This window comes from Salmo salar, chromosome ssa13 (genome assembly GCF_905237065.1).
Source record: "Salmo salar chromosome ssa13, Ssal_v3.1, whole genome shotgun sequence".
NCBI lineage: Eukaryota > Metazoa > Chordata > Actinopteri > Salmoniformes > Salmonidae > Salmo > Salmo salar.
This window is the reverse complement of record NC_059454.1, coordinates 74,262,049-74,289,828: the sequence shown is the minus strand read 5'-3', so window position 1 is coordinate 74,289,828 and position 27,780 is coordinate 74,262,049. Positions and strand designations below refer to the sequence as shown.

The 27,780-nt window shown below is 40.4% G+C and overlaps 1 protein-coding gene across 1 annotated transcript; it reads right to left on the bottom strand.

Annotated features, from left to right (window-relative positions):
* ska2 (spindle and kinetochore associated complex subunit 2) lies at positions 1-27,780 on the bottom strand. The gene is made up of 7 exons (NM_001140608.2): positions 27,714-27,780; positions 2,107-2,196; positions 1,737-1,913; positions 1,546-1,620; positions 1,230-1,272; positions 828-969; positions 1-626 (listed from the first exon to the last, which is right to left on the bottom strand). The coding sequence occupies exons 1-7, from the start codon at positions 27,744-27,746 to the stop codon at positions 500-502; spliced, it is 687 nt and encodes a 228-aa protein (NP_001134080.1). The 5' UTR covers positions 27,747-27,780; the 3' UTR covers positions 1-499.

The following is a 27,780-nucleotide window of genomic DNA, read 5'->3' as shown; positions in this document are numbered from 1 at the left end:
GAATATTTCAATTTAATGAAGGATCATAAAATACATTGACGCTTGACACAAGACGTACAGTTGGAAAGTCAGTGGAATTAAATCTTTCATCACATATTTACAGGTGAAATGAATTTCGCTGATACATTAGCCAGAAAACCCTACATACTTATCCAACATTAAACTCTTTACAAAAATAGTGCACCTTAATTTACAATATGGCCCAACCGCCTTCCCCTTACAGCACCCTAGAAACATGTGATGACTTGATCCCATCTGGAATTTTTGCTTCTGATGTCAATTCCTGAAAGAAAATTCTGGGGTGTCATTTAAGAAAAATATCTAGCAAATTAAATGGAACCACAGCATATGTAGGCATGAGGATTCAACTGAAACCCCTTCAATGAGGCTAATATGACTAGCAAATGGAAAAGGAGAGATGGGCAGAATCAGTCACTTTTCATCACATACTCAGTGCGGTCTTATATTTTAGCCTCTCGGCTATGCAGGTTCCTCAGTCTCACAGTAGCAGACGAACATGCCCTTTCATGTCTAGCTCAATGAGAGAGAGGTGTTGCAACGTCTTCAGCTTGGCGTCGCTAACCTTCATGTTCATCTGCTTCATCTTCGGCAAACTGAGGGCACCACTGGAGAAAGAGTGGCAAAGTTGGAAGTTGCAAGAACATCCACAAAATGCATACAACTTACTAAACATTCATATGACACAGGGTGTGACTCTGGTCCAGCAGTTAACTGTTCAGCATTAAAACAATTCGGACATTGCCTTGACAACTGGGGGTTTCTGTGTAAAGGTATATGCATCTCGGCACGAATATGACTCGTCTGACCTGTTTTTTCTGAAGGAGAAGTACTCATGCAGCTGCTTGTAGAAGGCATTGAGGTTGGCCAGCTTGACGTTGGCACGCATGCTGCACGGCACTGCCTCCAGTGTGGCTTCACTCACCTCCTCAAACTCGCCCTCCCTCGAGGCTGTGGACAGAACACACTCGCGTTGGCTTCAGTCGCCATATTCCTGTCTGTAGAGTACGGAGCCCTTTTTTGGGTTTCACATGGATTCCTTGAAGAGGAATGTTGTGTCATTGTTGGCTGTTACAGTATCAATATAAATGCTCCAAATTGAACATTTCCTATTTAGCTATGTACATAATATGTTGGTTACAAATTACTTCAATAGGGGTTTGTGTCTAAGACATATGCAGAGGGGAGATTTGGGGTTAACCATTACTTACACTGAGGCAGCTCTTGGGCTGGAAGCTCCATAGACATCGGTACCTGTTAACAGACAAACATTGGCATATTACTGTTATATTACAATATATTGTAATACTGGGATATTACAAGACGACCATAACATTTCACTGAAGGAAAGAGTTGAGAAATCCTGAGCAGTAAAGCTATATATTTTTCTGAATAGCATGGGCTGTAAAATTGGACAATCAAAAGTAGTGCCCATACAATGTCAGTGTTACACAGAATGACATCTGTGAAATATCGTTCCTCTGCTCCTGTACGCAACAAAACCTTAGCTCCAGCAAATGGACTTACCTCTATTGTGTTTTGATTGACTGATAAACCAAGGAACTCTGCAGACTCCTGCTCCGTCTCAGTCACTGTTGGAAGCTACAAAACAGTACAAGTACAAATATAAATTCTGAATTGCACATGATTTAAACCACCCTTTAACATTGAAAAGAGTTGGTTGACAGTGTCGGATGTACGTAGAGGGAATAGTCTACCTCAACATCAGCAGTCTGCTGTAACTGTTGCACCAGCTGCACAGTGGTGTCGAGGTGCACTCGTATGGCGTCCATTGATTGCTTCTGCTCGGCTGCGATCTCCTGCACTTGTGTGCACAGAGCCGCATGCCTCGTCTTGATGGCTGACAGGTTCTCCAGCAGCTTCATAGGGTTTTCCTGTGGTCACGAGAACGTGGGTCATATTGATTTAACAGAATGTTGGCTACACTGTCTGCATGGCAGAAGTTCAGAGATGTATTATATACACTGTAGCATTGCCTTTTGTGGATAGAGTGGAAAGGGATTGGGTGACTTGTCTGTTGGTCTGTTCTGAGGACATGTTTGTAACTCAGTACTGTGGTGTATTCACCTCTGCTGCACTGTTTTCTGGAACATTAGTCAGGAAGTCCAGCCTTAGCCGCTTCTCCATGTACTCCATGTCAGCCTCTGCCTTCTGGAACTGAAAGGACAGTTGGTTTAGTGTACTACAAGCCTTACACAATCATTATTACACACGGAAAATCATTGCATGTGCAGATCTGTCAATACTATGAACTATGGTTGCAAAGTGTCGGAAACTTTCCGGGGATTTTTTCATGGGAATTTTAAACTATCCGCAATTCAATGGAATTGCAACCCTCTGCATGCACAGTGCATTCTTCCATCACATGTACAGATGATTCTCAAGATCTTGCACACTAATGAGATGCTATTGAGCCCACACTACTACACTGTCAGAGCCAAGGACTACATGCTTTCTGGTAAGTTTTGATTACAATACTGGGTGGGGTGAATATATGACAAAATATTCTTTGTTAACTTCTCTAGGCTAGGGGGCGGTATTTTCACATCCGGATGAAAAGCGTGCCCAAAGTAAACTGCCTGCTACTCAGGCCCAGAAGCTAGGATATTCATATTATTAGTAGATTTGGATAGAAAACACTCTGTAGTTTCTAAAACTGTTTGAATGATGTCTGTGAGTATAACATAACTTATTTGGCAGGCAAAACCCTGTGGACAAACCATCCAGGGAAAAAAGAATGAGGTCACTCTCTTTTCAATGGTTTTTCAATGGGAATCTAGAATTCTAAGGCAGTTGCTTATGGTTCCTATCGCTTCCACTGGATGTCAACAGTCTTTAGAAATTGGTTGATGTTTTTCCTTTGTGTAATGAAGAAGTAGCCCTGTTCAGAACGAGGGTCGAGTGAAGTGTACTGTTGGTTGAGGCGCGTGACCCGAAAGCACTCTCCACTTTGTTTTCCTCCGGTATTGAACGCAGTTTATCCCGTCTTAAATTTGATCAATTATTTACGTTAAAAAAATACATAAAGTTGTATTAGGAAAGTTGTTTGAAATGTTTGGACAAAGATTACAGGTAACTTATGAGATATTTTGTAGTCATGTTACGCGAGTTGGAACCGGTGTTTTTCTGAATAAAACACGCCAAATAAATTGACATTTTGGATATATAACGACGGAATTAATCGAACAAAAGGACCATTTGTGATGTTTATGGGACATATTGGGAGTGCCAACAGAAGAAGCTCGTCAAAGGTAAGGCATGAATTATATCTTTATTTCAGATTTTCGGGTCACGCCTGGTGGGTTGAATTATGATTGTCTGTTTGTTTGGTGGGGTGCGATCCTCAGATAAATCGCATGGTTTGCTTTCGCCGTAAAGCCTTTTTGAAATCGTTGGCTGGATTAACAACAAGTGTAGCTTTAATTTGGTGTATTGCATGTGTGATTTCATGAAAGTTTAATATTTATAGTAACGGAATTTGAGCCATAAGAAGTTACTACAGCAAAGTGTGTTGAAATCATTTCTAACTTGTTAAGAATTTCTGCTAGTTAGTTTTTGCTTGCTTGAGCCTGCTAACTGAGTGTTAATTCTCCTTTTTCCATACATGTTTCATTTTAAAACATTTATCTTACAAAGGAGTTGTTTAATCTACCTGCTTAACTATTTATCTGTACATGGATTTTTTTTTTTTACTAGCTTTTTTCTAATCTTTACAGGAAAATGCCACATCTGGTGGGTGGAGACATTTCACTGCAGCTAATATATAAGGAAAAGCTGTGTACATTTGCAAATACTGTGCCAAATCATATGTGAAGAATGCAACAAAAATGCAGAATCATCTGACCAAGTGCATAAAGTTCCCTCAGCGCTCACAACAAGCAACCTCTGACAAAAGTCCCTCTACTTCTATTCGAGGTGAAAATTATGAATCAGACACTTTATCGATAGCAACAGCTCATGGTCCTCCTGGAATCTGAAGTTTTTTTGACTCAATGGAGGAACGTAGTCAGAGAAATGCTGATGAATGTCTTGCTCGAGCTGTGTATGCAACTGGTTCACCTCTGATGCTCACAGGCAATGTGCGTTGGAAAAGATTTCTGAATATTCTTCGCCCAGCATACACCCCTCCAACCAGACATGCTTTATCTACTCATTTGCTGGATGCAGAGTTCAACAGAGTTCAAGTGCAGGTCAAGCAAATCATAGAGAAAGCAGACTATTGCAATCATCTCTGATGGGTGGTCGAATGCTTGTGGGCAAGGAATAATTAACTACATCATCTCCACCCCTCAACCAGTATTCTACAAGAGCACAGACACAAGGGACAACAGACACACCGGTCTCTACATTGCAGATGAGCTGAAGGCGGTCATCAATGACCTTGGACCAAATAAGGTATTTACACTGGTGACAGACAAGGCTGTGAACATGAAGGCTGCTTGGTCTAAAGTGGAGGAGTCCTACCCTCACATCACACCCATTGGCTGTGCTGCTCATGCATTGAATCTGCTCCTCAAGGACATCATGGAACTGAAAACAATGGATACACTCTACAAGAGAGCCAAGGAAATGGCTAAGTATGTGAAGGGTCATTAAGTTATAGCAGCAACCTACCTCACCAAGCAATGTGAGAAGAGCACCACAACACCCGTTGGGGTGGTGTTGTCATCATGTTTGACAGTCTCCTGGAGTGGAAGGAGTCTCTCCAAGAAATGGCCATATCAGTCTGCCGATATGGACAGCACCATCAAGAGGATCCTCCTGGATGATGCATTTTGCGAGAGTGGAAAGGAGCCTGAAACCTATAGCAGTAGCCATTGCACAGATTGAGGGAGACAATGCCATCCTGCCTGATGTTGACTCTGCTTGCAGATTTAAGAGAAGAAATCCGTACTGCCCTGCCCACTTCACTGTTGCTCCAAGCAGAGGAAACTGCAGTTCTGAAATACATCAAAAAGCTTGAAGACTTCTGCCTGAAGCCCATATACGCTGCAGCGTACGTTGGACCCCAAGTATGCTGTTAAGAGCATCCTGTCTGGTGCAGAGATCAACAAGGCCTATGGTGTCATCACTACCGTGTCTCACCATCTTGGCCAGGATGAGGGCAAGGTTCTTGGCAGTCTGGCGAAGTACACTTCCAAGCAAGGGCTTTGGGATGGAGATGCAATATGGTAGTCGTGCTAACACATCAGCCACCTGGTGGCTTTTTCCCCTGTTGCCTCCATCATCCTCCAAATCCCACCAACATCAGCCGCCTCAGAGCGCAACTGGTCCTTGTTTGGGAACACACACACACACACACACACACACACACCAGGCTGACCAATACAAGGGTTGACAAATTGATGGCCATCTGGGCAAATTTGAGCCTGACAACGAGCCATCCTCAAAAAGGTTGGAAAGTGACAGTGAAGCTGAGGCAACAGAGTCTGATGTTCAAGAGGTGGACATTGAGGAGGTCCAGGAAGAAGTCATGGAAGCCTGAGAGGAATACAACCAAAGCTTTAGTTTCAAGACTATCATTTTACAGATATGTTGAAAATGTTTTTGGGAGATGCGATGGATCATTGGGGATCATTCAATATTCCCTTTCTTTTGCTGTTCAGTGAAATCATCCCATGTGAAGAGTCAACTCATTTAATTAAAGTTCAATTCATAACAAAAACATTTTTTTTATTTGTATTGGAAGGATTTAATCATTTGCAATTATGTCTACTTATGATAAAGTTGATGTTTCTGTCTCCATATGATATGGTAAACAAAATGAGTGAAAGGATCAGTCACATCTTTCGAAGACTTCAGCCACAAAACTGTTGCCTCCCGAAAGGTGCATGATGAAAGCTGAGACGCATAGTGCCTTCTGTGAGGCTTTAACCAAAACACTGAAACCCTAAAAGCAACATTGCACTACTCAAAGTGGACAGCAGAGACAATACTGATAGGGTTTCAGGACTTTGGATCAATCAAATGCTTGTCACTTTATCAAAATGGAGGGGGGAATTTTTTTAATTTTTATCAGGGTCGAGTTCAATAGGCATGTAACACAAAACATATTCAGAAGGTATGAAAGAGAAAAAATGTAAATACAAATAAAATGGTCAATTTTTGGAAGTTTAGGTAGATCCTCCTCCTAATGAGAAATGGAAGCTGACTGATGGGGACAAAAGTTCCAGACTTGCTTTGATAGATTTCACATAATTCCCTCACCTGCAGAGTAAGATTATTGCTCAGTTGGACTCTGCCTGAATTAATAAGACCATTGATCTTCACTGCAGATTTTAATTAAATAAACCCCCCCCCATGCCTATCCCAGAGTTCTAATTCCTAATTATATGCACATCCATTCCTTGGGGTGCAATGGGCTTTGCAGGACTATTTGGGCTATGCCCTATTTGTTTTGATTTATGCGCTTCAATAGTCGGTATTCAGACTTACCTTATGCAGGTGCGCAATGGGCTTTGCAGGTGTGGCTCCCTTGCGCACACTGATTAAAATGTTATTCAACTGCTGAAAACTCTCCCACTTGCTAGCCCACAGATTTTTTTGTTAAGTTTCCATTCAAAAGGGTTTTCAGTACATTTATCTAAAGCCATCCATTCAAATACGATGTACCTTTAATTAGAAATTTCGCGACAGAGTCACTAGAATATACGTTGAGAAAGAGCACAGAATAGGGATCAATGAAAGAAAGAATATTTAGATGGCTCCTTCTTAGCACTAATTGGTAGATCTAAAAATACTCAGATCTTGTAGACTATTTAGGGTTAGGAAAGTGTACATGAATCATACATAAAACAGGGTTGGAAAGCATTTATGCACAAAATGTATTGGTGAATCATAAATGGAGTGATTTGATTCATCCTGAAAGTTACCATATTCAATTGTTCAATTCATGAAATATTTGAAAGGGAGGAAAAGTGTACAAATCGGGGATTGAACAATGATCCTATAAATCTACCCTAATGGAACTGATGAAAACAATTCAGTTGTTGTGAACCATGCACTAGGCTCCAGGTTTGAACAGCTATGTATGGTCTATGTTCCATATAGCCTATTCTTGTGTGAAGTTGCTATAAACCACCAAGTCCTAACGGCCAGTATCTGGATAATGTGGGAAAGACTTGATAATGTATGAGATCAACAGAGGAGGTACGGTGCATTTGAAAGTATTCCGACCCCTTGACTTTTTCCACGTTGTTAAGTTAGACTTTTCCTAAAATTGAAAAAAATAATAATAATATATATACATCTCAAAAAAATAAAGGGAACACTTAAACAACACATCCTAGATCTGAATGAAAGAAATAATCTTATTAAATACTTTTTTCTTTACATAGTTGAATGTGCTGACAACAAAATCACAAAAATAATCAATGGAAATCCAATTTATCAACCCATGGAGGTCTGGATTTGGAGTCACACTCAAAATTCAAGTGGAAAACCACACTACACTGCTGATCCAACTTTGATGTAATGTCCTTAAAACAAGTCAAAATGAGGCTCAGTAGTGTGTGTGGCCTCCACGTGCCTGTATGACCTCCCTACAACACCTGGGCATGCTCCTGATGAGGTGGCGGATGGTCTCCTGAGGGATCTCCTCCCAGACCTGGACTAAAGTATCCGCCAAATCCTGGACAGTCTGTGGTGCAACGTGGCGTTGGTGGATGGAGCGAGACATGATGTCCCAGATGTGCTCAATTGGATTCAGGTCTGGGGAACGGGCGGGCCAGTCCATGGCATCAATGCCTTCCTCTTGCAGGAACTGCTGACACACTCCAGCCATATGAGGTCTAGCATTGTCTTGCATTAGGAGGAACCCAGGGCCAACCGCACCAGCATATGGTCTCACAAGGGGTCTGAGGATCTAATCTCGGTACCTAATGGCAGTCAGGCTACCTCTGGCGAGCACATGGAGGGCTGTGCGGCCCCCCAAAGAAATGCCACCCCACACGACTGACCCACCGCCAAACCGGTCATGCTGGAGGATGTTGCAGGCAGCAGAACGTTCTCCACGGCGTCTCCAGACTCTGTCACGTCTGTCACGTACTCACTGTGAACCTGCTTTCATCTGTGAAGAGCACAGGGCGCCAGTGGCGAATTTGCCAATCTTGGTGTTCTCTGGCAAATGCCAAACGTCCTGCACGGTGTTGGGCTGTAAGCACAACCCCCACCTGTAGATGTCGGGCCCTCATACCACCCTCATGGATTCTGTTTCTGACCGTTTGAGCAGACACATGCACATTTGTGGCCTGCTGGAGGTCATTTTGCAGGCCTCTTTGCACAAAGGCGGAGGTAGCGGTCCTGCTGCTGGGTTGTTGCCCTCCTACGGCCTCCTCCACGTCTCCTGATGTACTGGCCTGTCTCCTGGTAGTGCCTCCATGCTCTGGACACTACGCTGACAGACACAGCAAACCTTCTTTCCACAGCTCGCATTGATGTGCCATCCTGGATGAGCTGCACTACCTGAGCCACTTGTGTGGGTTGTAGACTCCGTCTCATGCTACCACTAGAGTGAAAGCACCGCCAGCATTCAAAAGTGACCAAAACATCAGCCAGGAAGCATAGGAACTGAGAAGTGGTCTGTGGTCACCACCTGCAGAACCACTCCTTTATTGGGGGTGTCTTGCTAATTGCCTATCATTTCCACCTGTTGTCTATTCCATTTGCACAACAGCATGCAAAACTTATTGTCAATCAGTGTTGCTTCCTAAGTGGACAGTTTGATTTCACAGAAGTGTGATTGACTTGGAGTTACATTGTGTTGTTTAGGTGTTCCCTTTATTTTTTTGAGCAGTGTATATATTTCCTCAATCTACACACATTACCCCATAATGACAAATCAAAAACAGGTCTTTAAAAATGTGTTAAAAAACCCCCCAAAAAACACGAAGTCCTGAAGCCACTCCTGCCTTGTCCGTGTGCTTAGGGTCATTATCCTGTTGGAAGGTGAACCTTCGCCCCAGTCTGAACTCTTGAACACCCTGGAGCAGGTTTTCAACAAGGATTTCTCTGTACTTTGCTCCGTTCATCTTTCCCCTCGATCCTGAATAGTCTCCCAGGCCCTGCCGCTGAAAAATTTCCCCACAGCATGATGCTGCCATGTTTCCTACAGATGTGACGCTTGGCATTCAGGCTAAAGAGTTCAATCTTGGTTTCATCAGACCTGAGAATATTGTTTCTCATGGTCAGAGTCCTTTAGGTGCCTTTTGGCAACACCAAGCGGGATGTCATGTGCCTTTTACTGTGGAGTGGCTTCAGTCTGGCCACTCTACCATAAAGACTGTGCTGCTGACATGGCTGTCCTTCTGGAAGGTTCTCCAATCTCCACAGAGGAACTCTGGAGCTCTGTCAGAGTGACCATAGGGTTCTTGTTCACCTCCCTGACCAAGGTCCTTCTCCCCCGATTGCTCAGTTTGGCAGGGCGGCCAGCTCTAGGAAGAGTCATGGTGATTCCAAATATCATTCTTAACTGGAAGATGGAGGCCACTGTGTTCTTGGGGGATGTTTAATGCTGCAGACATTTTTTGGGAACCCTTCCCCTGATCTGTGCCTTCACATCCTGTCTCGGAATTCTACGGACAATTCCTTCAACCTCATGGCTTGATTTTTTTCTCTGGCATGCAGTGTCAACTGTGGGATCTTATATAGACAGGTGTGTGCCATTCCAAATCATGTCCAATCAATTTAATTTACCACAGGTGGACCCTAATCAAGTTGTAGAAACATCAAGGATGATCTTGGTAATAGGATGCACCGGTTCTCAATTTCGAGTCATATAGCAAAGGGTCTGAATACTTACGGAAATAAAACATTTCGAAAAACCTGTTTTCGCGTTGTCATTATGTGGTATTGTATATGTAGACTGATGAGGGAAAAATGAATTGCCTCATTTTTAGAATAAGGCCGTAACGTGAAAAAAAAGGGGTCTGAATACTTTCCGAATGCACTGTGTGTGTGTGTGTGTGTGTGTGTGTGTGTGTGTGTGTGTGTGTGTGTGTGTGTGTGTGTGTGTGTGTGTGTACAGTTGAAGTCGGAAGTTTACATACACCTGAGCCAAATACATTTAAACTCCGTTTTCACAATTCCTGACCTTTAATCAGAGTAAAAATCCCTGTCTTAGGCCAGTTAGGATGACCACTTTATTTTAAGAATGTGAAAAGTCAGAATAATAGTAGAGACAATGATTTATTTCAGCTTTAATTTGTTTCATCATATTCCCAGTGGGTCAGAAGTTTATATACACTCAATTAGTATTTGGTAGCATGGCTTTAAAATATTTAATTTGGGTCAAATGTTTTGGGTAGCCTTCCGCAAACGTCCCACAATAAGTTGGGTGAATTTTGGCCCATTCCACCTGACAGAGCTGGTGTAACTGAGTCAGGTTTGTAGGCCTTCTTGCTCACACTCACTTTTTCAGTTATGCTCACAAATTTTCTATAGGATTGAGGCCAGGGCTTTGTGATGGCCACTTTGTTGTCTTTAATACATTTTGCCACAACTTTGGAAGTACGCTTGGAGTCATTGTCCATTTGGAAGACCCATTTGCAACCAAGCTTAACTTCCTGACTGATGTCTTGAGATGTTGCTTCAGTATATCCACATCGTTGTCTTTCCTCATGATGCCATCTATTTTGGGAAGTGCACCAGTCCCTCCTGCAGCAAAACACCCCCACAACATGATGCTGCCACCCCCGTGCTTCACGGTTGGGATGGTGTTCTTCGGCTTGCAGGCCTCCCCCCTTTTCCGCCAAACATAATGATGGTCATTATGGCCAAACAGTTCTATTTTTGTTTCATCAGTCCAGAGGACATTTCTCGAAAAAGTACGATCTTTGTCCCCATGTGCAGTTGCAAACCGTAGTCTGTTTTTTTTTTAAATGGTGGTTTTGGAGCAGTGGCTTCTTCCTTGCTGAGCGGCCTTTCAGGTTGTCGATATAGGACTCATTTTACTGTGGATATAGATACTTTTGTACCGATTCCTGCAGCATCTTCACTGTTGTTCTGGGATTGATTTGCACCAAAGTACATTAATCTCTAGGAGACAGAACACGTCTCCTTCCTGAGCGGTATGACGGCTGCGTGGTCCCATGGTGTTTATCCTTGCGTACTATTGTTTGTACAGATGAACGTGGCACCTGCAGGCGTTTGGAAATTGCTCCCAAGGATGAGCCAGACTTGGAGGTCTACACTTGTTTTTCTGAGGTCTTGGCTGATTTCTTTTGATTTTCTCATGATGTCAAGGAAAGATGCACTGAGTTTGAAGGTAGGCCTTGAAATACATCCACAGGTACACCTCCAATTGACTCAAATGATGTCAATTAGCTTATCAGAAGCTTCTCAAGCCATGACATAATTTTCTGGAATTTTACATTTACATTTACATTTTACATTTTAGTCATTTAGCAGACGCTCTTATCCAGAGCGACTTACAGTAGTGAATACAGTTCATACATTTAATTTCATACATTTTTTTTCTCCATACTGGCCCCCCGTGGGAATCGAACCCACAACCCTGGCGTTGCAAACACCATGCGTTGCAAACACCATGCTCTACCAACTGAGCTACAGGGAAGGCTATTTCCAAGCTGTTTAAAGGCACAGTCAATTTAGTGTATGTAAACTTCTGACCCACTGGAATTGTGATACAGTGAATTATAAGGGAAATAATCTGTCTAAACAATTGTTGGAAAAATTACTTGTGTCATGCACAAAGTAGATATCCTAACCGACTTGCCAAAACTATAGTTTTCTAACTAGAAATTTTGTGGAGTGGTTGAAAAGCGAGTTTTAATGACTCCAACCTATGTGTATGTAAACTTCCGACTTCAACTGTATCTCCCTGTTGGGGCTCGGGGGCAGTATTGAGAAATTTTGAAAAAAATATGTGCCCATTTTTAACTGCCTCCTACACCAACTCAGAAGCTAGGATATGCTTATTATTAACACATTAGGATAGAAAACACTCTGAATTTTCTAAAACAGTTTGAATGGTGTCTGTAAGTATAACAAAACTCATATTGCAGGCAAAAACCTGTGAAAAATAGATTTAAAAAAATGTGAATTTTGTGACTGTACTATTTAGTGTCATTGTTTTATAGATACCATAGTGAGAAAGGATTCATTTCGCAACTCCTACGGCTTCCACTAGATGTCAACGATCTTTATAAAGTTGTTTGAAGCGTCTATGATAAACAGAGAGCAAATTAGAATGCATGGAAGTTGACATGTCGTCACTTCATTTTTTTGCGCCTGCGCATAAATCTGAGAAGCGTGAGTTTGTCACAATTGTTTATCTAGACATAGGATAGGTTGTGTGAAAATATTACTGCTGTTTAACGTTAAAAATGGACCAAAAGATTAATGATAAACAACGTTTGACATGTTTGAACGAACGTAAATAGATTATTTACTAGGTTTTTTTAGCTTTTCGGCGTGATTTTACGCCCCCCCCCCCACCACGTTTTGTGGGAGCATAATGAACGCAAACTACTTGGTGTTATTTGGACATAAATTATGAACTTTGTCAAAAGAAACCACATTTGTTCCGGACCTGGGAAATCCTGGCAGTGCCTTCTGATGGAGATAATCAAAGGTTAGGGGATATTTACAATGTTATTATCGATATTAGATGATGCTAACTGTATAGCATAGCTTATTGTTCTTAGCATAGCACCCCGTTTATTGCAAAATGTGATTTCCCAGTAAAGTTATTTTGAGATCTGGCCATTCGGTAGCAATTACGAGATGATAATATATTATTCTTTGAATGACAATATTATAATTTACCAATGTTTTCGAATAGTAATTTTGTTATGTTCACCGGAAGCATTTCAGAGAAGAAAAAAATCTGAATTTCACGCTACTGTAAAATGCTGTTTTTGGATATAAATATGAACTTGATGGAACAAAAAATGCATGTATTGTATAACATAATGTCCTAGGAGTGTCATCTGATGGAGATTGTCAAAGGTTGGTGCATAATTTTAGCTGGTTTCTGCTTTTGGTGACGCCTGACCTTGAATTGAAATTGGATGTTTGTACTTTTGTGGCTATGTACTGTCCTAACATAATCTAACTTTATGCTTTTGCCGTAAAGCCTCTTTGAAAATCGAACAATGTGGTTAGATGAAGGAGATATTTATCTTTTAAATTGTGTAAAATAGTTGATTGTTTGAGAAATTGAAATTATTATATTTTTTATGTTTTGAATTTCCAGCCTTGTTAGCAATCCCGACTCGGGGTTCATTGCTAACCTGTAGCCCCAACAGGTTTTAAACTGAGAGATTTTGATGGGATTCTTTTGTATTGTGTTACATAGATTGACGCACCGGTGCCTCAATAGACGTTAGGGGGTTTTCATTTTTTGGTTGACAAGATTAGCAAAAACTTAGGCATGACATGCAAACAAAAAATGCTGAGCATTCATCTTCATGCGTAACAAACCAAATAATGAAAGACCGTAGCAATAAATTCCGCAAAGCTAGTGTGGAAGAGTTGAAAAAAATATTGCCATCTATAAATAAAGGTCAAACCACCTGGAACCGACAACCTGGATGGTAAATTACTGAGATTGTGGGAGCTGTTTTGTTAGACTTCAGTGGAGCCTTTGATATCATAGATCATAACATATTGCTGAAAAAACATAGGTGTTATGGATTAACATCCTCTGCTTTATCATGGATGGACAGTTACCTATCCAGTAGAACAGATGGTTTTCTTTAATGTAACCCTCTCTAATGCAAATTCGGTAGAGTGTGGTGTACCGCAGGGCAGCTGGCTTGGACCATTATTGTTTTCTCTGTTTACTAATAACCTTCCACTGACCTTGAATAAAGCCTGTGTCCATGTACACTGACAACTTCACAGTATACATGTCAGCTGCAACAGTAAAATAAGTGGCTGACACTTAATATAGATCTTCAGTCAGTTTTAGAATCGGTAACTTACTATAGGCTGGTGCTAAATATCTAAAAAACTAAAATCATAATTTTTAGGACAAATCACTCGCTCAACCCTAAACCTCATCTGGATCTAAACCTCATCTGGATCTATTCTTGAATTGAGCAAGTTGAAGAGACTAACCTGCTGGGTGTCACCCTAGATAGCACACCATCATGGTCAAAACATATAGACTCAATGGTTACTAAAATGCCATCACACAAACTGAGGCAGCAGACTGAAAATTAATATTTGTGTCATTCTCAAAACTTTTGGCCACGACTGTAGTGCTATGTATAATTTATGCATATTATGTATTTTATTTGTTATGTTGTTTCCTGTTTGGACCCCAAGAAGAGTAGCCGCTGCCTCGGCTGCAGTCAATTGGGAATCCTAATAAAAAAATTAAAATGACTCAAATAGGCTACATGTAATACTTTAGGCTTATATGATCCACTATTGCTAGCGACCTTCAAAAACAACCACACAAACGTGACAGAGGAAAGAAAGGTAAACTAACGATGTAATGGAATGATACATTTAGGCTATAAATTTAAGGAAACTAACAATCACTGCACTAAAGTGCCAGTTATTATGTACTGTATGTGGTTATTACTGACGGTGGCTACAGATATTGTATTAAATATTAGCCACTATGATAGAAAATGTAATAAAATAAATAACATAAAAAAAAAAAAGTAAAAGTCTGGGCGGTAAGGGGGAAACTCACCTAATCCACCACCAATGTGTGGCACACACCTGGGTTATGCACGGCAACCTTTTTTGTGCCAGAATACTCATCACACAAAGTGGAGAGGAGTGATATATGCCAATTAGGAATGAGGGGGATGATTAGGTGGCCATGATGGAATAGGCCAGGTTGGGAATTTAGCCGTGACACCGGGGTTAACACCCCTACTCATACGATAAGTGCCATGTGATATTTAGTGAGGACACCCGTTTAACATCTCATCAGAAAGACAGCACCCTACGCAGAGCAATGTCCCCTTCACTGCCCTGGGATCTACTTAGACCAGAGTAGAGGTCGACCGATTAATCTGAATGGCCGATTAATTAGGGGGGATTCGTTTCTGCAACCTTCCGGTTACTAGTCCAACGCTCTAACCACCTGCCTTACATTGCACTCCACGAGGAGGCTACATGGCAGGCTGACTACCTGTTACGCAAGGGCAGCAAGAAGCCAAGGAAAGTTGCTAGCTAGCATTGATAGTTTTTTTAGAAGATAAGTTTAATCGTAACATAATCACTAGTTAACTACACATGGTTGATGATATTACTAGTTTATCTAACGTGTCCTGCGTTGCATATAATCGATGCGGTGCCTGTTAATTTCTCATCGAATCAGTCTACTTCGACAAACGGGTGATGATTTAACAAGCGCATTTGCGAAAAAAGCACTGTCGTTGCACCAATGTACCTAACCATAAACATCAATGCCTTTCTTTAAAATCAATACACAAGTATATATTTTTAAACCTGCATATTTAGTTAATATTGCCTGCTAACATAAATTTGTGTCACTTCTCTAGCGTTCCGCGCAAGCAGTCAGGGTATATACAGCCGTTTGGGCCGCCTGGCTCACTGCGGACTGTGTGAAGTCCAATTATTCCTAACAAAGGCCGTAATTAATTTTCCAGAAATGAACATAATTATGACATAACATTGAAGGTTGTGCAATGTAACAGGAATATTTAGACTTAGGGATGCCACCCGTTAGATAAAATACGGAACGGTTCTGTATTTCACTGAAAGAATAAAATGTTTTATTTTTGAAATGATAGTTTCCGGATTTGACCATATTAATGACCTAAGGCTCGTATTTCTGTGTGTTATTATGTTATAATTAAGTCTATGATTCGATATTTGATAGAGCAGTCTGACAGCAGTGGTAGGCAGCAGCAGGCTCGTAAGCATTCATTCAAACAGCACTTTCGTAAATTTGCCAGCAGCTAGTTCGCGGGTGCGCACTAATAGCGTTTCAAACGTCACTCGCTCTGAGACTTGGAGTAGTTGTTCCCCTTGCTCTACATGGGTAACGCTGCTTCGAGGGTGGCTGTTATCAATGTGTTCCTGGTTCGAGCCCAGGTAGGAGCGAGGAGAGGGACGGAAGCTATACTGTTACACTGGCAATACTAAAGTGCCCATAAGAACATCCAATAGTCAATGGTATATGAAATACAAATCGTAGAGAGAGAAATAATCCTATAATTCCTATAATAACTACAACCTAAAACTTCTTCCCTAGGAATATTGAAGACGCATGTTAAAAGGAACCACCAGCTTTCATATGTTCTCATGTTCTGAGCAAGGAACTTAAACGTTAGCTTTTTTACATGGCACATATTGTACTTTTACTTTCTTCTCCAACACTTTGTTTTGCATTATTTAAACCAAACATGTTTCATTATTTATTTGAGGCAAAATGGATTTGATTGATGTATTATATTAAGTTAAAATAAATAAAAAGTGTTCATTCAGTATTGTTGTAATAGTCATATATATGTAATAATGACTATTACAACAATACTGAATGAACACTTTTTATTTATTTTAACTTAATATAATACATCAATCAAATCCATTTAAATATTACAAAAATTAAACAAAAATAAAAAACGTTTTTATTTTTAAATTTGTAATTTTAAATTTCATAAATTATTTATTTATTTTTTCATATTTAAAAAAATAAATAAATAAATAAATATATATAAATAAATAAATATATAAAAATATATAAATAAAAAAAAATAAAAAAACCATCGGCCGATTAATCAGTATTGGCTTTTTTTTGGTCCTCCAATAATCGGTATCGGCATTGAAAAATCATAATCGGTCGACCTCTATATCAGAGGGAAGAATGCCTTTCCAGCAGCATCTGGTCTCCCATCCAAGGATCGGCCAGGACCAACCCTGCTTAGCTTCAGAGGCAAGCCAGCAGTGATATGCAGGGTGGTATGCTGCAGGCACATGATGACATGCTTTTCAGTTTGCTGAAATATGACTGGTTTCACATTTGTCTCCAGATGCTCATAAGGTAAAATAGATCTAAACAATTATCATTTATATTTTCAATCCCCTTAGGGACAGGTTTAAATGTCCAACTTGAGGTGTCATTAAAAAAAATCCACACCCTCAACATAAAATATTTTCACACCACCCTTTCCTTGTACTGTAAAAACATTTACACACCCTAACCCTAAAAATTTACTTGAAGACAATTACCACCATAAATAACAATTGTAAAAATAAATATTGTAGCAACCCTGTGTTTATAAACGTGGATATCGACAAACCAATTCAACATGGTTTTGTGGCACAGTCGATGCCATGCAGGGCAAATGGCCAAGACGGTTGAGGGTTCGCCAACGACGAAGGACGAGCTCACTCTCCCTGCATGTATCATTACACTACGATCAGAGCCGGCTGCAGTGATCAGCTAGGGGGAAAATCAGACCAACACTTTGATGCTAGATTTATAATTATGTAAAATATATGCAACAAATTTTCCACTAACAGGTTTCTGTTCCAACGCACCACACACAACCAATAAGCAACGCATAACTGCATACCGATTAACGACTTATCATCATGGTTTGCATTTTCAACACCACAATCAAGTAGAGCATGTCAAATCTCGACAAACAGAAAATACTCCCTACTCAGTATTGAAGGCTTGATTTGACAATCTCAGAATGTCATTAAACCTTTATGTTTTGTAACAGATGTCGTCTCTTTCCATTAATAGAATGGCCATTGCGCAGTTTGGATGCTGGAATTATAATCGAGTGGAATGGATGAACGTGAGCAGACAGGCTACTTCAAAGTGTCCTGTAGGCTAATCAGATTAAAACATTATGACTAGTTATGTTTATGCCTCACACAAAAAGGTAATACATTCTAAAAGTTAAATGACAAATATTTAGGCTATATCGAAGCATTAGGTTCTAGGTCAAGGAATAGCCTCTTGGATCGGAAAGGAGGAAGAACGTGTATTAAGCTTTCCTGAATAACTGGGCTTGCTGAGAGCATAGGCCTATGTTGCCACAGGACGACTTTGGAGAAGGATGATCAGCAACAGACAGCGCATCAGTATCACAAGTAAAAATACAGCCAGACTGTCCTGCTACTGTAACTTTCTATAATCTGTCGAGAGTAGACTCACAACTGATCCAAATGGAATGAAACATTCAAATAACAGGGCTTTTGGTAATTATTCAAATGACATTTTCACTGCAGTTTACAGGCTAGAGAATTGTACTCACTTGAAAACAACAATGCAATTATTCATTGGATTTTGGTGTTGTAGGCTACATTTACATTACATTTACGTCATTTAGCAGACGCTCTTATCCAGAGTGACTTACAAATGGGTGCATTCACCTTATGATATCAAGTCTAATTAGTATAATTGTATTGTCCCTAAACAAGATCAATAGGGGAGCTTTTTAAACTACCTGTCTTCACTGTTCTTTCATGCACAATGACGCACCTGGCCTCTCCGCTGCCAATTAGCTATTCCTCCATCTTGTGGATATACAGTGCATTCAGAAAGTATTCAGACCCCTTCCCCATTTTATAACATTACAGCTTTATTCTAAAATGTATTAAATACAAATCCTCTGCAATCGACACACAATACCCAATAATGGCGACGGAAAAACAGGTTTAGAAATGTTTGCAAATGTATAAAAACATAAATACCTTATTTACATAAGTATTCAGACCCTTTGCTATGAGACTTGAAATTGAGCTCAAGTTCATCCTGTTTCCATTCAGTTTGCAAAAAGGCACCTAAAGAACTCTCAGACCATGAGAAACAAGATTCTCTGGTCTGATGAAACCAAGATTGAACGCTTTGGCCTGAATAACAAGCATCATGTCTGGAGGAAACCTGGAACCATCCCTACGGTGAAGCAGGGTGGTGGCTGCATCATGCTGTGGGGATGTTTTCCAGCGGCAGGGACAGGGAGACGAAAGATGAATGGAGCAAAGTACAGAGAGATCCTTGATGAAAACCTGCTCCAGAGCGCTCAGGACCTCAGACTGGGGCAACGGTTCACCTTCCAACAAGACAACTGCCCTAAGCACACAGCCAAGACAATGCAGGAGTGGCTTCGGGACAAGTCTCTGAATGTCCTTGAGTGGCCTAGCCAGAGCCCGGACTTGAACACATCTGGAGAACTGAAATTAGCTGTACAGCGACGCTCCCCATATAACCTGACAGAGCTTGAGAGGATCTGCAGAGAAGGATGGGAGAAACTCCCCAAATACAGGTGTGCTTGTAGTGTCATACCCAAGAAAACTCAAGGCTGTAATCGCTGCCAAAGGTGCTTCAACAAAGTACTGAGTTAAGGGTCTGAATACTTATGTAAGTGATGTTTCAGTTTTATTTTTTTATTTTTTTTTCACCCAAAAATCGAAAAACCTGGTTTTTGCTTTGTCATTATGGGGTATTGTGTGTAGATTGAGGGGAAACAACATTGTAATACATTTTAGAACAAGGCTATAAAGTAACAAAACGGGGAAAAAAGTCAAGGGTCTGAAAACTTTCCCAATGCACTATATATATTGAAAACTGGTGCAGATTTTTATGATTTTGTTTGTGGTATGAGCGGTAGTTAACCTATTGCAGATCTGGACAAACGATCCACCTACCACTATTGTCACTATGGATAGAGGGCAGGCTAGACAGTTGACTGGTAGACAACATTGACCGGTGGTATAGTAAGCACTCAGAAAAGCGTAGTGCACAAGGGAAGTACCAAAACACCTCGATAATGGAGGCGCATGCAAGAGGATGAAAATATTTGGCTATATGGAAGACATAATAGTAAAACCTGCAAAATTGCAAACGTAAATCAGGGGGGAGAAGAAAAAAAAAAAACAGGGAAAAAAATATTGAAAAAAAAATTCAAACGCACTACCCTCCTGTGCCAATTTTTTTGTAAACGGATTACCTAGGTCTCATCAATAGCTCTTACCAATTTATAAAATTACAGTGCGTAGAGATTGGTGTAATTTGTATCGGGGGAAAAAAACAAAGTTGTTTTTTTCACATGGAACTGACAGGTTGATCGACCTTATTCAAGGTTTCCTTGCGTGTTAAACTCGTGGAATTAAGACAAATTCAGAATATGGTGTATCTGTACACACCTCTGCCACACACCATTTCTGTGATCTCCACCCCAAACGAATAACTGGCTGACACATGCGTTCTCCCATGCTTAAGCTCAAGGTCAGAATACTTGTACAGAGAAAAAGGAATACAGTTGCATTTAAGCGAGTAACTCCGGTCTGAATCCCTCCCCCCTTTGGTGAGGTGAGTGGCAGCTTTTGCCACTTTGTCCTACAGTTATTGCGGCTTCATTTGTCCAAGTGGTCTTTGCTGCTTTCAGATGCTTTGACAATACTATTGCACTGCTAGCTGTCCAATACAGTAGTGCAATGAAGTCAGAGCACATGCAAACAGCTTTGTTGAGCAAAGGTTCACACCTACATCTTACAAAACCTCCTTGGGAATAATCCCTGACCAATGCCCTTTTAACATTGCACTGCTTTCATTAGAGGGTCACCAGTAGGACAATATAAAAGGGGCACTGGACAGACAGACACAACAATGGATTCCTCTTTATCCTGTGTTATCAGTCCTGAAATAAAACGGGAGACATCCAACCTCCTGTCAAACTAGAGAAATAATTAACTACATGACTGAAACTTTAATTGGATTGGCTGAGCCAGATCAAGAAAAGCTGATTCACCCATTAATATTTTATCTAAACCTAAAGTAAAACCAGTTTTGAAATCCAGTGATTGTCAGCAGAGAGAAACAAGCAAGTGAAGCTACATGACTATGGGGAGCTGAATAGATAGCGAATGCATCATATTTGAATAGTCTAGTTACTACCCACTGGGCACAAACTGGTTGTCAACATATTGTGATGTGGAATCTATGCGGAAAATACATTTGGTTTAGAAAAAAGTAATCAACTGTTGTTTTGAGGGTCGAATTTCAACCACAGGATTATGTCATCATTGTAACAAATGATCAACAGAGTGACAACCTACGTTTCCATCCACATTTTTATGCAAGCCAAGTCATACCATGTATAAAACAAATTCACGACAGGTGTGATGGAAATAGGAAGTTTCGGTACAATTTTATAAATGCCGACAGATCATTTGTTTGTTCGACATGGTGGGATCTTTGTGTGTCGGTAAAATTAATTATGCGAGAAATGGTGGTAGAAACGCCTTTAAGTGCAAGTATTGATATAATAACAATCATATCGAAGTAAACTTGGAATCACGCAACGATAGTGTCATCCTCCCACTACGACTCGGGAAACCATGCAGTTTATTAAGTTACAGATTAAATCAATGAACTTCACAGGGTAGTGAAATGGCACGGTGATGAACTCGATGCTCCTTTCCAATAAATATTGAGGGTCTTATTCTGGTGACGTAGTGATCAATGGTTGACTGCAGCTAGAAAAATAAACGTTTTTTTTTGCTCGATCCATAGTAATCTAATCATGTAGACCAGCCTAACCGCACTGAATTTGCAAGCTGTTGGCTATAGCGCAACTGCCAAAGACCAAAGCAGGCACATTTGCTACTTAACGGAAATGTTTGTGACAAAACTATCAGTACAGTTGAAAATGTGCTGTAAATACACTGAACTTTAGATTTTTATTCTGTACATGAAAACTTTAGCGAAAAGTGTCAGTGTGCACTATCTGCTACAAGTCAGTTTAGCAGAAAAACCACTGGTGGGAAAATAAAAATTTTCTGTAATGCATATTTTGGAATATTCGCATGAAAACTGTTTTTGCTTTTTCATTATGGGCTATTGTGACTAGATTAATCCATTTTAGAATAATACTGTAACGTAACATGTGGAAAAAGTCAAGGGGTCTGAATACTTTCTGAATGCAGTGTAGGCCTTCGGTTTCAAACTTTGGCTGATTTCAGATGTAATCTTCAAGTTACTCATTAATATGTTGGATTCACATCTTCATCTCAACCAAAAACAAAGTTAAAGAATAGTGTTTTCCACAAGCACATGGAGTAGCCAGCCAAATAGAAAAAGTAGCCAGATCCCGCCCAGGTTAAGAATGTTTTGCTGAACAAGCTCTATTTTTGGTGGCATCTGGTACATTCTAATGCCTTGATTCCATCTGAAATACACAGGAAAATTATAGTTGGTAGACTATTGTGCACCGGGGACTCCCACTCTTTCTATTCTGGTTAGAGACAGTTTGCGCTGTTCTGTGAAGGGAGTAGTACACAGCGTTGTACGAGATCTTCAGTTTCTTGGCAATTTCTCACATGGAATAGCCTTCATTTCTCAGAACAAGAATAGACTGACGAGTTTCAGGAGAAAGTTCTTTGTTTCTGGCCATTTTGAGCCTGTAATCGAACCCACAAATGCCAATGCTCCAGATACTCAACAAGTCTAAAGGACAGTTTTATTGCTTCTCTAATCAGAACAGTTTTCAGCTAACATAATTGCAAAAGGGTTTTCTAATGATCAATTAGCCTTTTAAAAATGATAAACTTGGATTAGCTAACTTGAACACAGGAGTGATGGTTGCTGATAATGGGCCTTTAAAAATACTTGTTTAACAACTGACCCACAGATTTAAAGCTTCTGTTTAAGAGGTTCTCCCGCTACCTCCAATAGAGGTATGATTGACCAATGAAGCAGGTGTTAATCATGAGCTTTGCTACACTGAAAGCAGCAGTTAACTACTCCATTGTCAAAACTTTAAGATCAGTAAACCTGATATAAATATATTTGGAAATACCATATAAGTATCATAATCTTTTTAAAACAACTCAATCGGTTTTCTTTTACCATATTTTGGACCAGAGTGAGGCTATCGCTCAAGATCTTTAGTTTACTTGTCTCGATGCGATACCATGGACATCCAGTGCATTCGGAAAGCATTCAGGCCCCTTGACTTTTCCCCCCATTGTAACGTAACAGACTTTCTAAATTGGAGCAAACATTTTTTTTTGTGCCAATTTATTACAAAAAAAATAAAAATGTAATATCACATTTACATAGGTATTCAGACCCTTTACTAAATACTTTTAAAAAACATCTTTGGCAGTGATTTGAGTCTTCTTGGGTATGACGCTACAAGCTTGGCACACCTGTATTTGGGGAATTTCTCTCATTCTTCTCTGCAGATCCTCTCAAGCGCTGTCAGGTTGGATGGGAGCGTTGCTGCACAGCTATTTTCAGTACTCTCCAGAGATGTTCGATCGGGTTTAAGTCCGGGCTCTGGCTGGGCCACTTAAGGCCATTGAGACTTGTCCCAAAGCCACTGCTGCATTGTCTTGGCTGTGTACTTAGGGTCATTGTCTCGGTAGAAGGTGAACCTTCTCCCTAGTCTGAGGTCCTGACCAGGTTTTCATCAAGTATCTCTCTGTACTTTGCTCCATTGATCTTTCCCTTGATCCGGACTAGTCTCTCAGTCCCTGCCGCTGAAAAACATCCCCACAGCATGATGCTGCCACCACCATGCTTCACCGTAGGGATGGTGCCAGGGATGGTGTCAGGTTTCATCCAGACGTGACGCTTGGCATTCAGGCGAAATAGTTCAATCTTGGTTTCATCAGACCAGAGAATCTTATTTCTCATGGTCTGAGAGTCTTTAGGTGCCTTTTGGCAAACTCTACACGGGCTGTCAAGTGCCTTTTACTGTGGAGTGGCTTCTGTCTGGCCACAAAGGCCTTATTGGTGGAGCACTGCAGAGATGGTTGTCCTTCTGGAAGGTTCTCCCGTCTTCACAGAGGAACTCTGGAGCCCTCTGAGTGACCATCGGGTTTCTTGGTCACATTCTCCCCCAATTTCTGTTTGGCCAGATCTAGGAAGTCTTGGTGGTTCCAAACTTTTTCCATGTAAGAATGATGGAGGCCACTGTGTTCTTCGGGAACAGAATTTTTTTGGTACCCTTCCCCAGATCTGTGCCTCAACACAATCCTGTCTCGGAGCTCTACGGACAATTCCTTCGACCTCATGGCTTGGTTTTTGCTCTGACATGCACGGTCAACTGTGGGACCTTGTATAGACAGGTTTGTGCCTTTCCAAATCATGTCCAATCAATTGAATTTACCATGGGTGGACTCCAAACAAGTTGTAGATACATCGAGGATGATCAATGGAAACAGGATGGACTTGAGCTCAATTTCGAGTCTCATAGCAAAGGGTCTGAATTCTTATGTAAATAAGGTAAGTACTCAGTATCTTTCGTTCTAAAAATACTGAATCTTAGGAGCCGATTCCCAGCGGAATAGAATCTTGACACCACTAATAGTCTCTGTAAGCCAGAATGTTGAATAAAATAACATTTGAGGTTACTTTACCTGTTGTACATGCTGGTCCTTTTGGTGGTAGGTGTAAATAGGGTCACAGGAAAGTGTTGTTTACCCACTTTCTGAGGCACGGTGGGTTCTGTGGTTTGTATTATCTATCTCAACTCATTGCACGTGATGCACAATATGTAAACATAGTCGAATGTAACCTAAAGTAGTCCCCCGAAGCACGTTTCCTCACAATCAGCTGGAAGTGTTTGCCGTTTGGTCTGTGGTTCGGTTAGGCTCGGCTATACTGTGCAAGTGTTTGTCACTGTGCGAATTGCATCAGTATTGAAAATAAAAACCTGGATGTACAAAACGATATACAGACCAGTGTACTGAAAGTCGGGTTAATAACACTTAGTGCTGAGCGATTAGTTATTTTTGAAGTCGGTTTGGTTTGATTCTTTAAAAACATCAGTTTTCGATTTCCATTTTTTGGGTTGAATGCTGTAACACAGAATAAAGCAATTAATAAAAGTCCCATGATGGTAGTGACTGCCCATGAATGCTTATCACTTATTAACCATATTTTATTCACAATACTTTAATAAAATATTTCAGTTGTGTATATTACATTTGTTTTACTTAATGGCTTTATTATTTCATTTCACCTTCTCATCTCTATTTTGTAGTTCTTCGAAGTAAATCAGGCCAACTTCTATGACTTCTGAATACTAACTATCAATCACTTAGATTGTGTATTTTCAGGTAGAGATACCTGGCGAAGCAATAGGTGCTCTCTATATCCCCTCATGATCACGCATTCTTCTCTTTCATAGCAGGTGTAAAAAGAAACAGACTGGACAAGTAGATGCGCAATGGATTATGGTCAGTAACTATGTTTCCATCGACAGTTTTCATGCGAGTAAAGTCATACCGTATTTGTATTTTTTTATTATCACAATAGATGTGATGGAAACCGGAGGTTTCGGTACAATTTTGTAAATTGCAACAGATCATTTGTTCATTCGACATGGTGGGATATTTGTGTCGGCAAAATGTATTATGTGAGAAATGGCGGTTGCCTTTATGCGCAAATACTGATATAATAACCATAATATTGAAGCAAACTTGGAGACATGGGATGATATGGCCTTCCCTGTAGCTCAGTTGGTAGAGCATGGTGTTTGCAACGCCAGGGTTGTGGGTTCGATTCCCACGGGGGGCCAAGTACGAAGAAGAAAAAAAAAATGTATGAAATGAAAAAAAAATGAAATGTATGCATTCACTACTGTAAGTCGCTCTGGATAAGAGCATCTGCTAAATGACTAAAATATAGTGTCTGGTCCTCCCACTACAACTCAGGAAACTATGCAGTTTATTAGGCTACAGATGAAGTAAGTTAATGACGAACTTCACAGGGTATTGAAAGTGCACACTATGAAGTTGATGCTCCTTTCCAATAAATATCAAAGGTGTTATATTCTGGTGACAGAACACCCATGCATACCCCACAAGACATGCCACCAGAGGTCTCTTCACAGTCCCCAAGTATGGAACAGACTATGGGAGGCGCAAAGTACTACATAGAGCCATGACTACACGGAACTCTATTCCACATCAGGTAACTGACGCAAGCAGTAGAATCAGATTCAAAAAGCTGGTAAAAAAATAAATAATACACCTTATGGAATGGCGTAGACTGTGAAGTAACACAAACATAGGCACAGACACATGCATAAACACACACGATAATATACGGACACGTACATATGGATTTGGCATTGTAGATATGTGGTAGTGGAGTATGGGCCTGAGGGCACACAGTGTGTTGTGAATTCTGTAAATGTTTTTCAAATTGTATAACTGCCTTAATTTTGCCAGACCCCAGGAAGAGTAGCTGTTGGCTAATGGGGGTCGATAATAAATACAAATACATGATTGATGCTCTCGCACTGTATCTGCGAGCTGTTGGCAAGAGCGCCAGTGCCAAGACCAGAGTAGGCACATTTGCTATTCAACACAGTTTCTGACAAAACTATCGGTAGAGTTGAAAATGTGACGGAAACACACTGAACTTTAGATTTTTATTCGGTACATGAAAGTGCACACAAAATGTAAGTTATATCATCATGCACTGAGTTCTCTGCAACAAGTCAGTTTGGTGGAAACACAGCACTGGAGGGAAATATGCATATTTTCTTTATGCAGACTTTAGAATACTTGCATGAAAATCTGAAGCCAATTGGATGGAAACCTAGCTATTATAGTTAATTACCACATTTTGTTGCACTAAACTATGTAGAATATTGGCCTGTTGGAAACTACAACTTTCTACTACATTGCACAGCTCAGGCTGGATCTGATTTATCTCTAGAGAAACTGTTCAATGTGTGCATTAAGCTCACAGAAAAAAGTGCAAATAAATGAACCTAAAATAAGACATTTTGGTTAAATCGCTCAGCACTAATAACACTGCTCTGTCAATGTCTCAATTTTCTAGCAGCAGAAGGACAAACTGCACAGACAACCGGTAGAGCAAGTTTAAATGTAATTTTATGAAACATTCTGGCTTGTAAGGAACAATTATCCAATACTCTACATAAATGTCTCAGGACCTATATACCAATTTATTGTGTATTAGAGCCTGATTAAATCAGACTAAGTGATACCACAATGAGATTCAACAAACTTCTGGCTGACTATGAGTGAGTGAATAAAAGACTGAAATCTCATTGTTCAATGACTCAACCAAATATTACCTAAAATGTCCACGTTGAAATAACGTGGGGTGCCCAATGGGTAGTTTGTAACAGTTGCATATTGTACGTTTGATACGCGCATTGATTGGAACTCCCACAAATGTTAATATCGTTGATCAGACATTGCAAACTCTCTCCTTTATCTTTCGATTGGCTAACAACGAATGTGTACAACTTTCATATGATCGCGTGAAATTTCGCTTTTAAACGTGAACGACCACGTACGACGACGAGCCAGCGCGGGGACACCGACTAATTTATGTCCTCTTTGCAGGCGCAGTCTCTCGTACTCATTGTGAAACGTGTGGCAAATAAGCTATCGAGATAGCTAACTACCTAAATAAACACTGAACATGGGCAACGTCACACAAGCGAATTTTTTTTTGCATTTTGGTTTTCTTCACAGAAAACACTTAGCTAGCATAGTATGTTTTCATGGTTCTTTTCCTGGAAATATTTTTTTCCTACGAAAATGGCAGATTTTTTTTATTTAGATCCTCTCACTTTGCTAACGTTGCATTCCTATTTTTGACGCATTTGCTCAAATAGCTAATTGACCACAGAAAAAACGATTCGTATCTAAAGACAAGGAGCATAGGTTTACTTTCGCTGGTTTAGAAATTAAAGTGGTTTGTAAAACCTTACCATCGCCTCCAGTTTATCAACTGCTGTCTCCATGTTGAGTAGTTTACGTTCCGTCTTCTTCTTCTAT

Excerpts from the sequence above, each read along its gene's own strand:
- ska2 (NM_001140608.2), bottom strand. The coding sequence starts at position 27,746 with ATGGAGACAGCAGTTGATAAACTGGAGGCGATG. Across the intron at positions 1,621-1,736 it reads AGCAGACTGCTGATGTTGAG|CTTCCAACAGTGACTGAGAC; the intron begins GTAGACTATTCC and ends ACTGTTTTGTAG. Across the intron at positions 1,273-1,545 it reads TCAATCAAAACACAATAGAG|GTACCGATGTCTATGGAGCT; the intron begins GTAAGTCCATTT and ends GTCTGTTAACAG.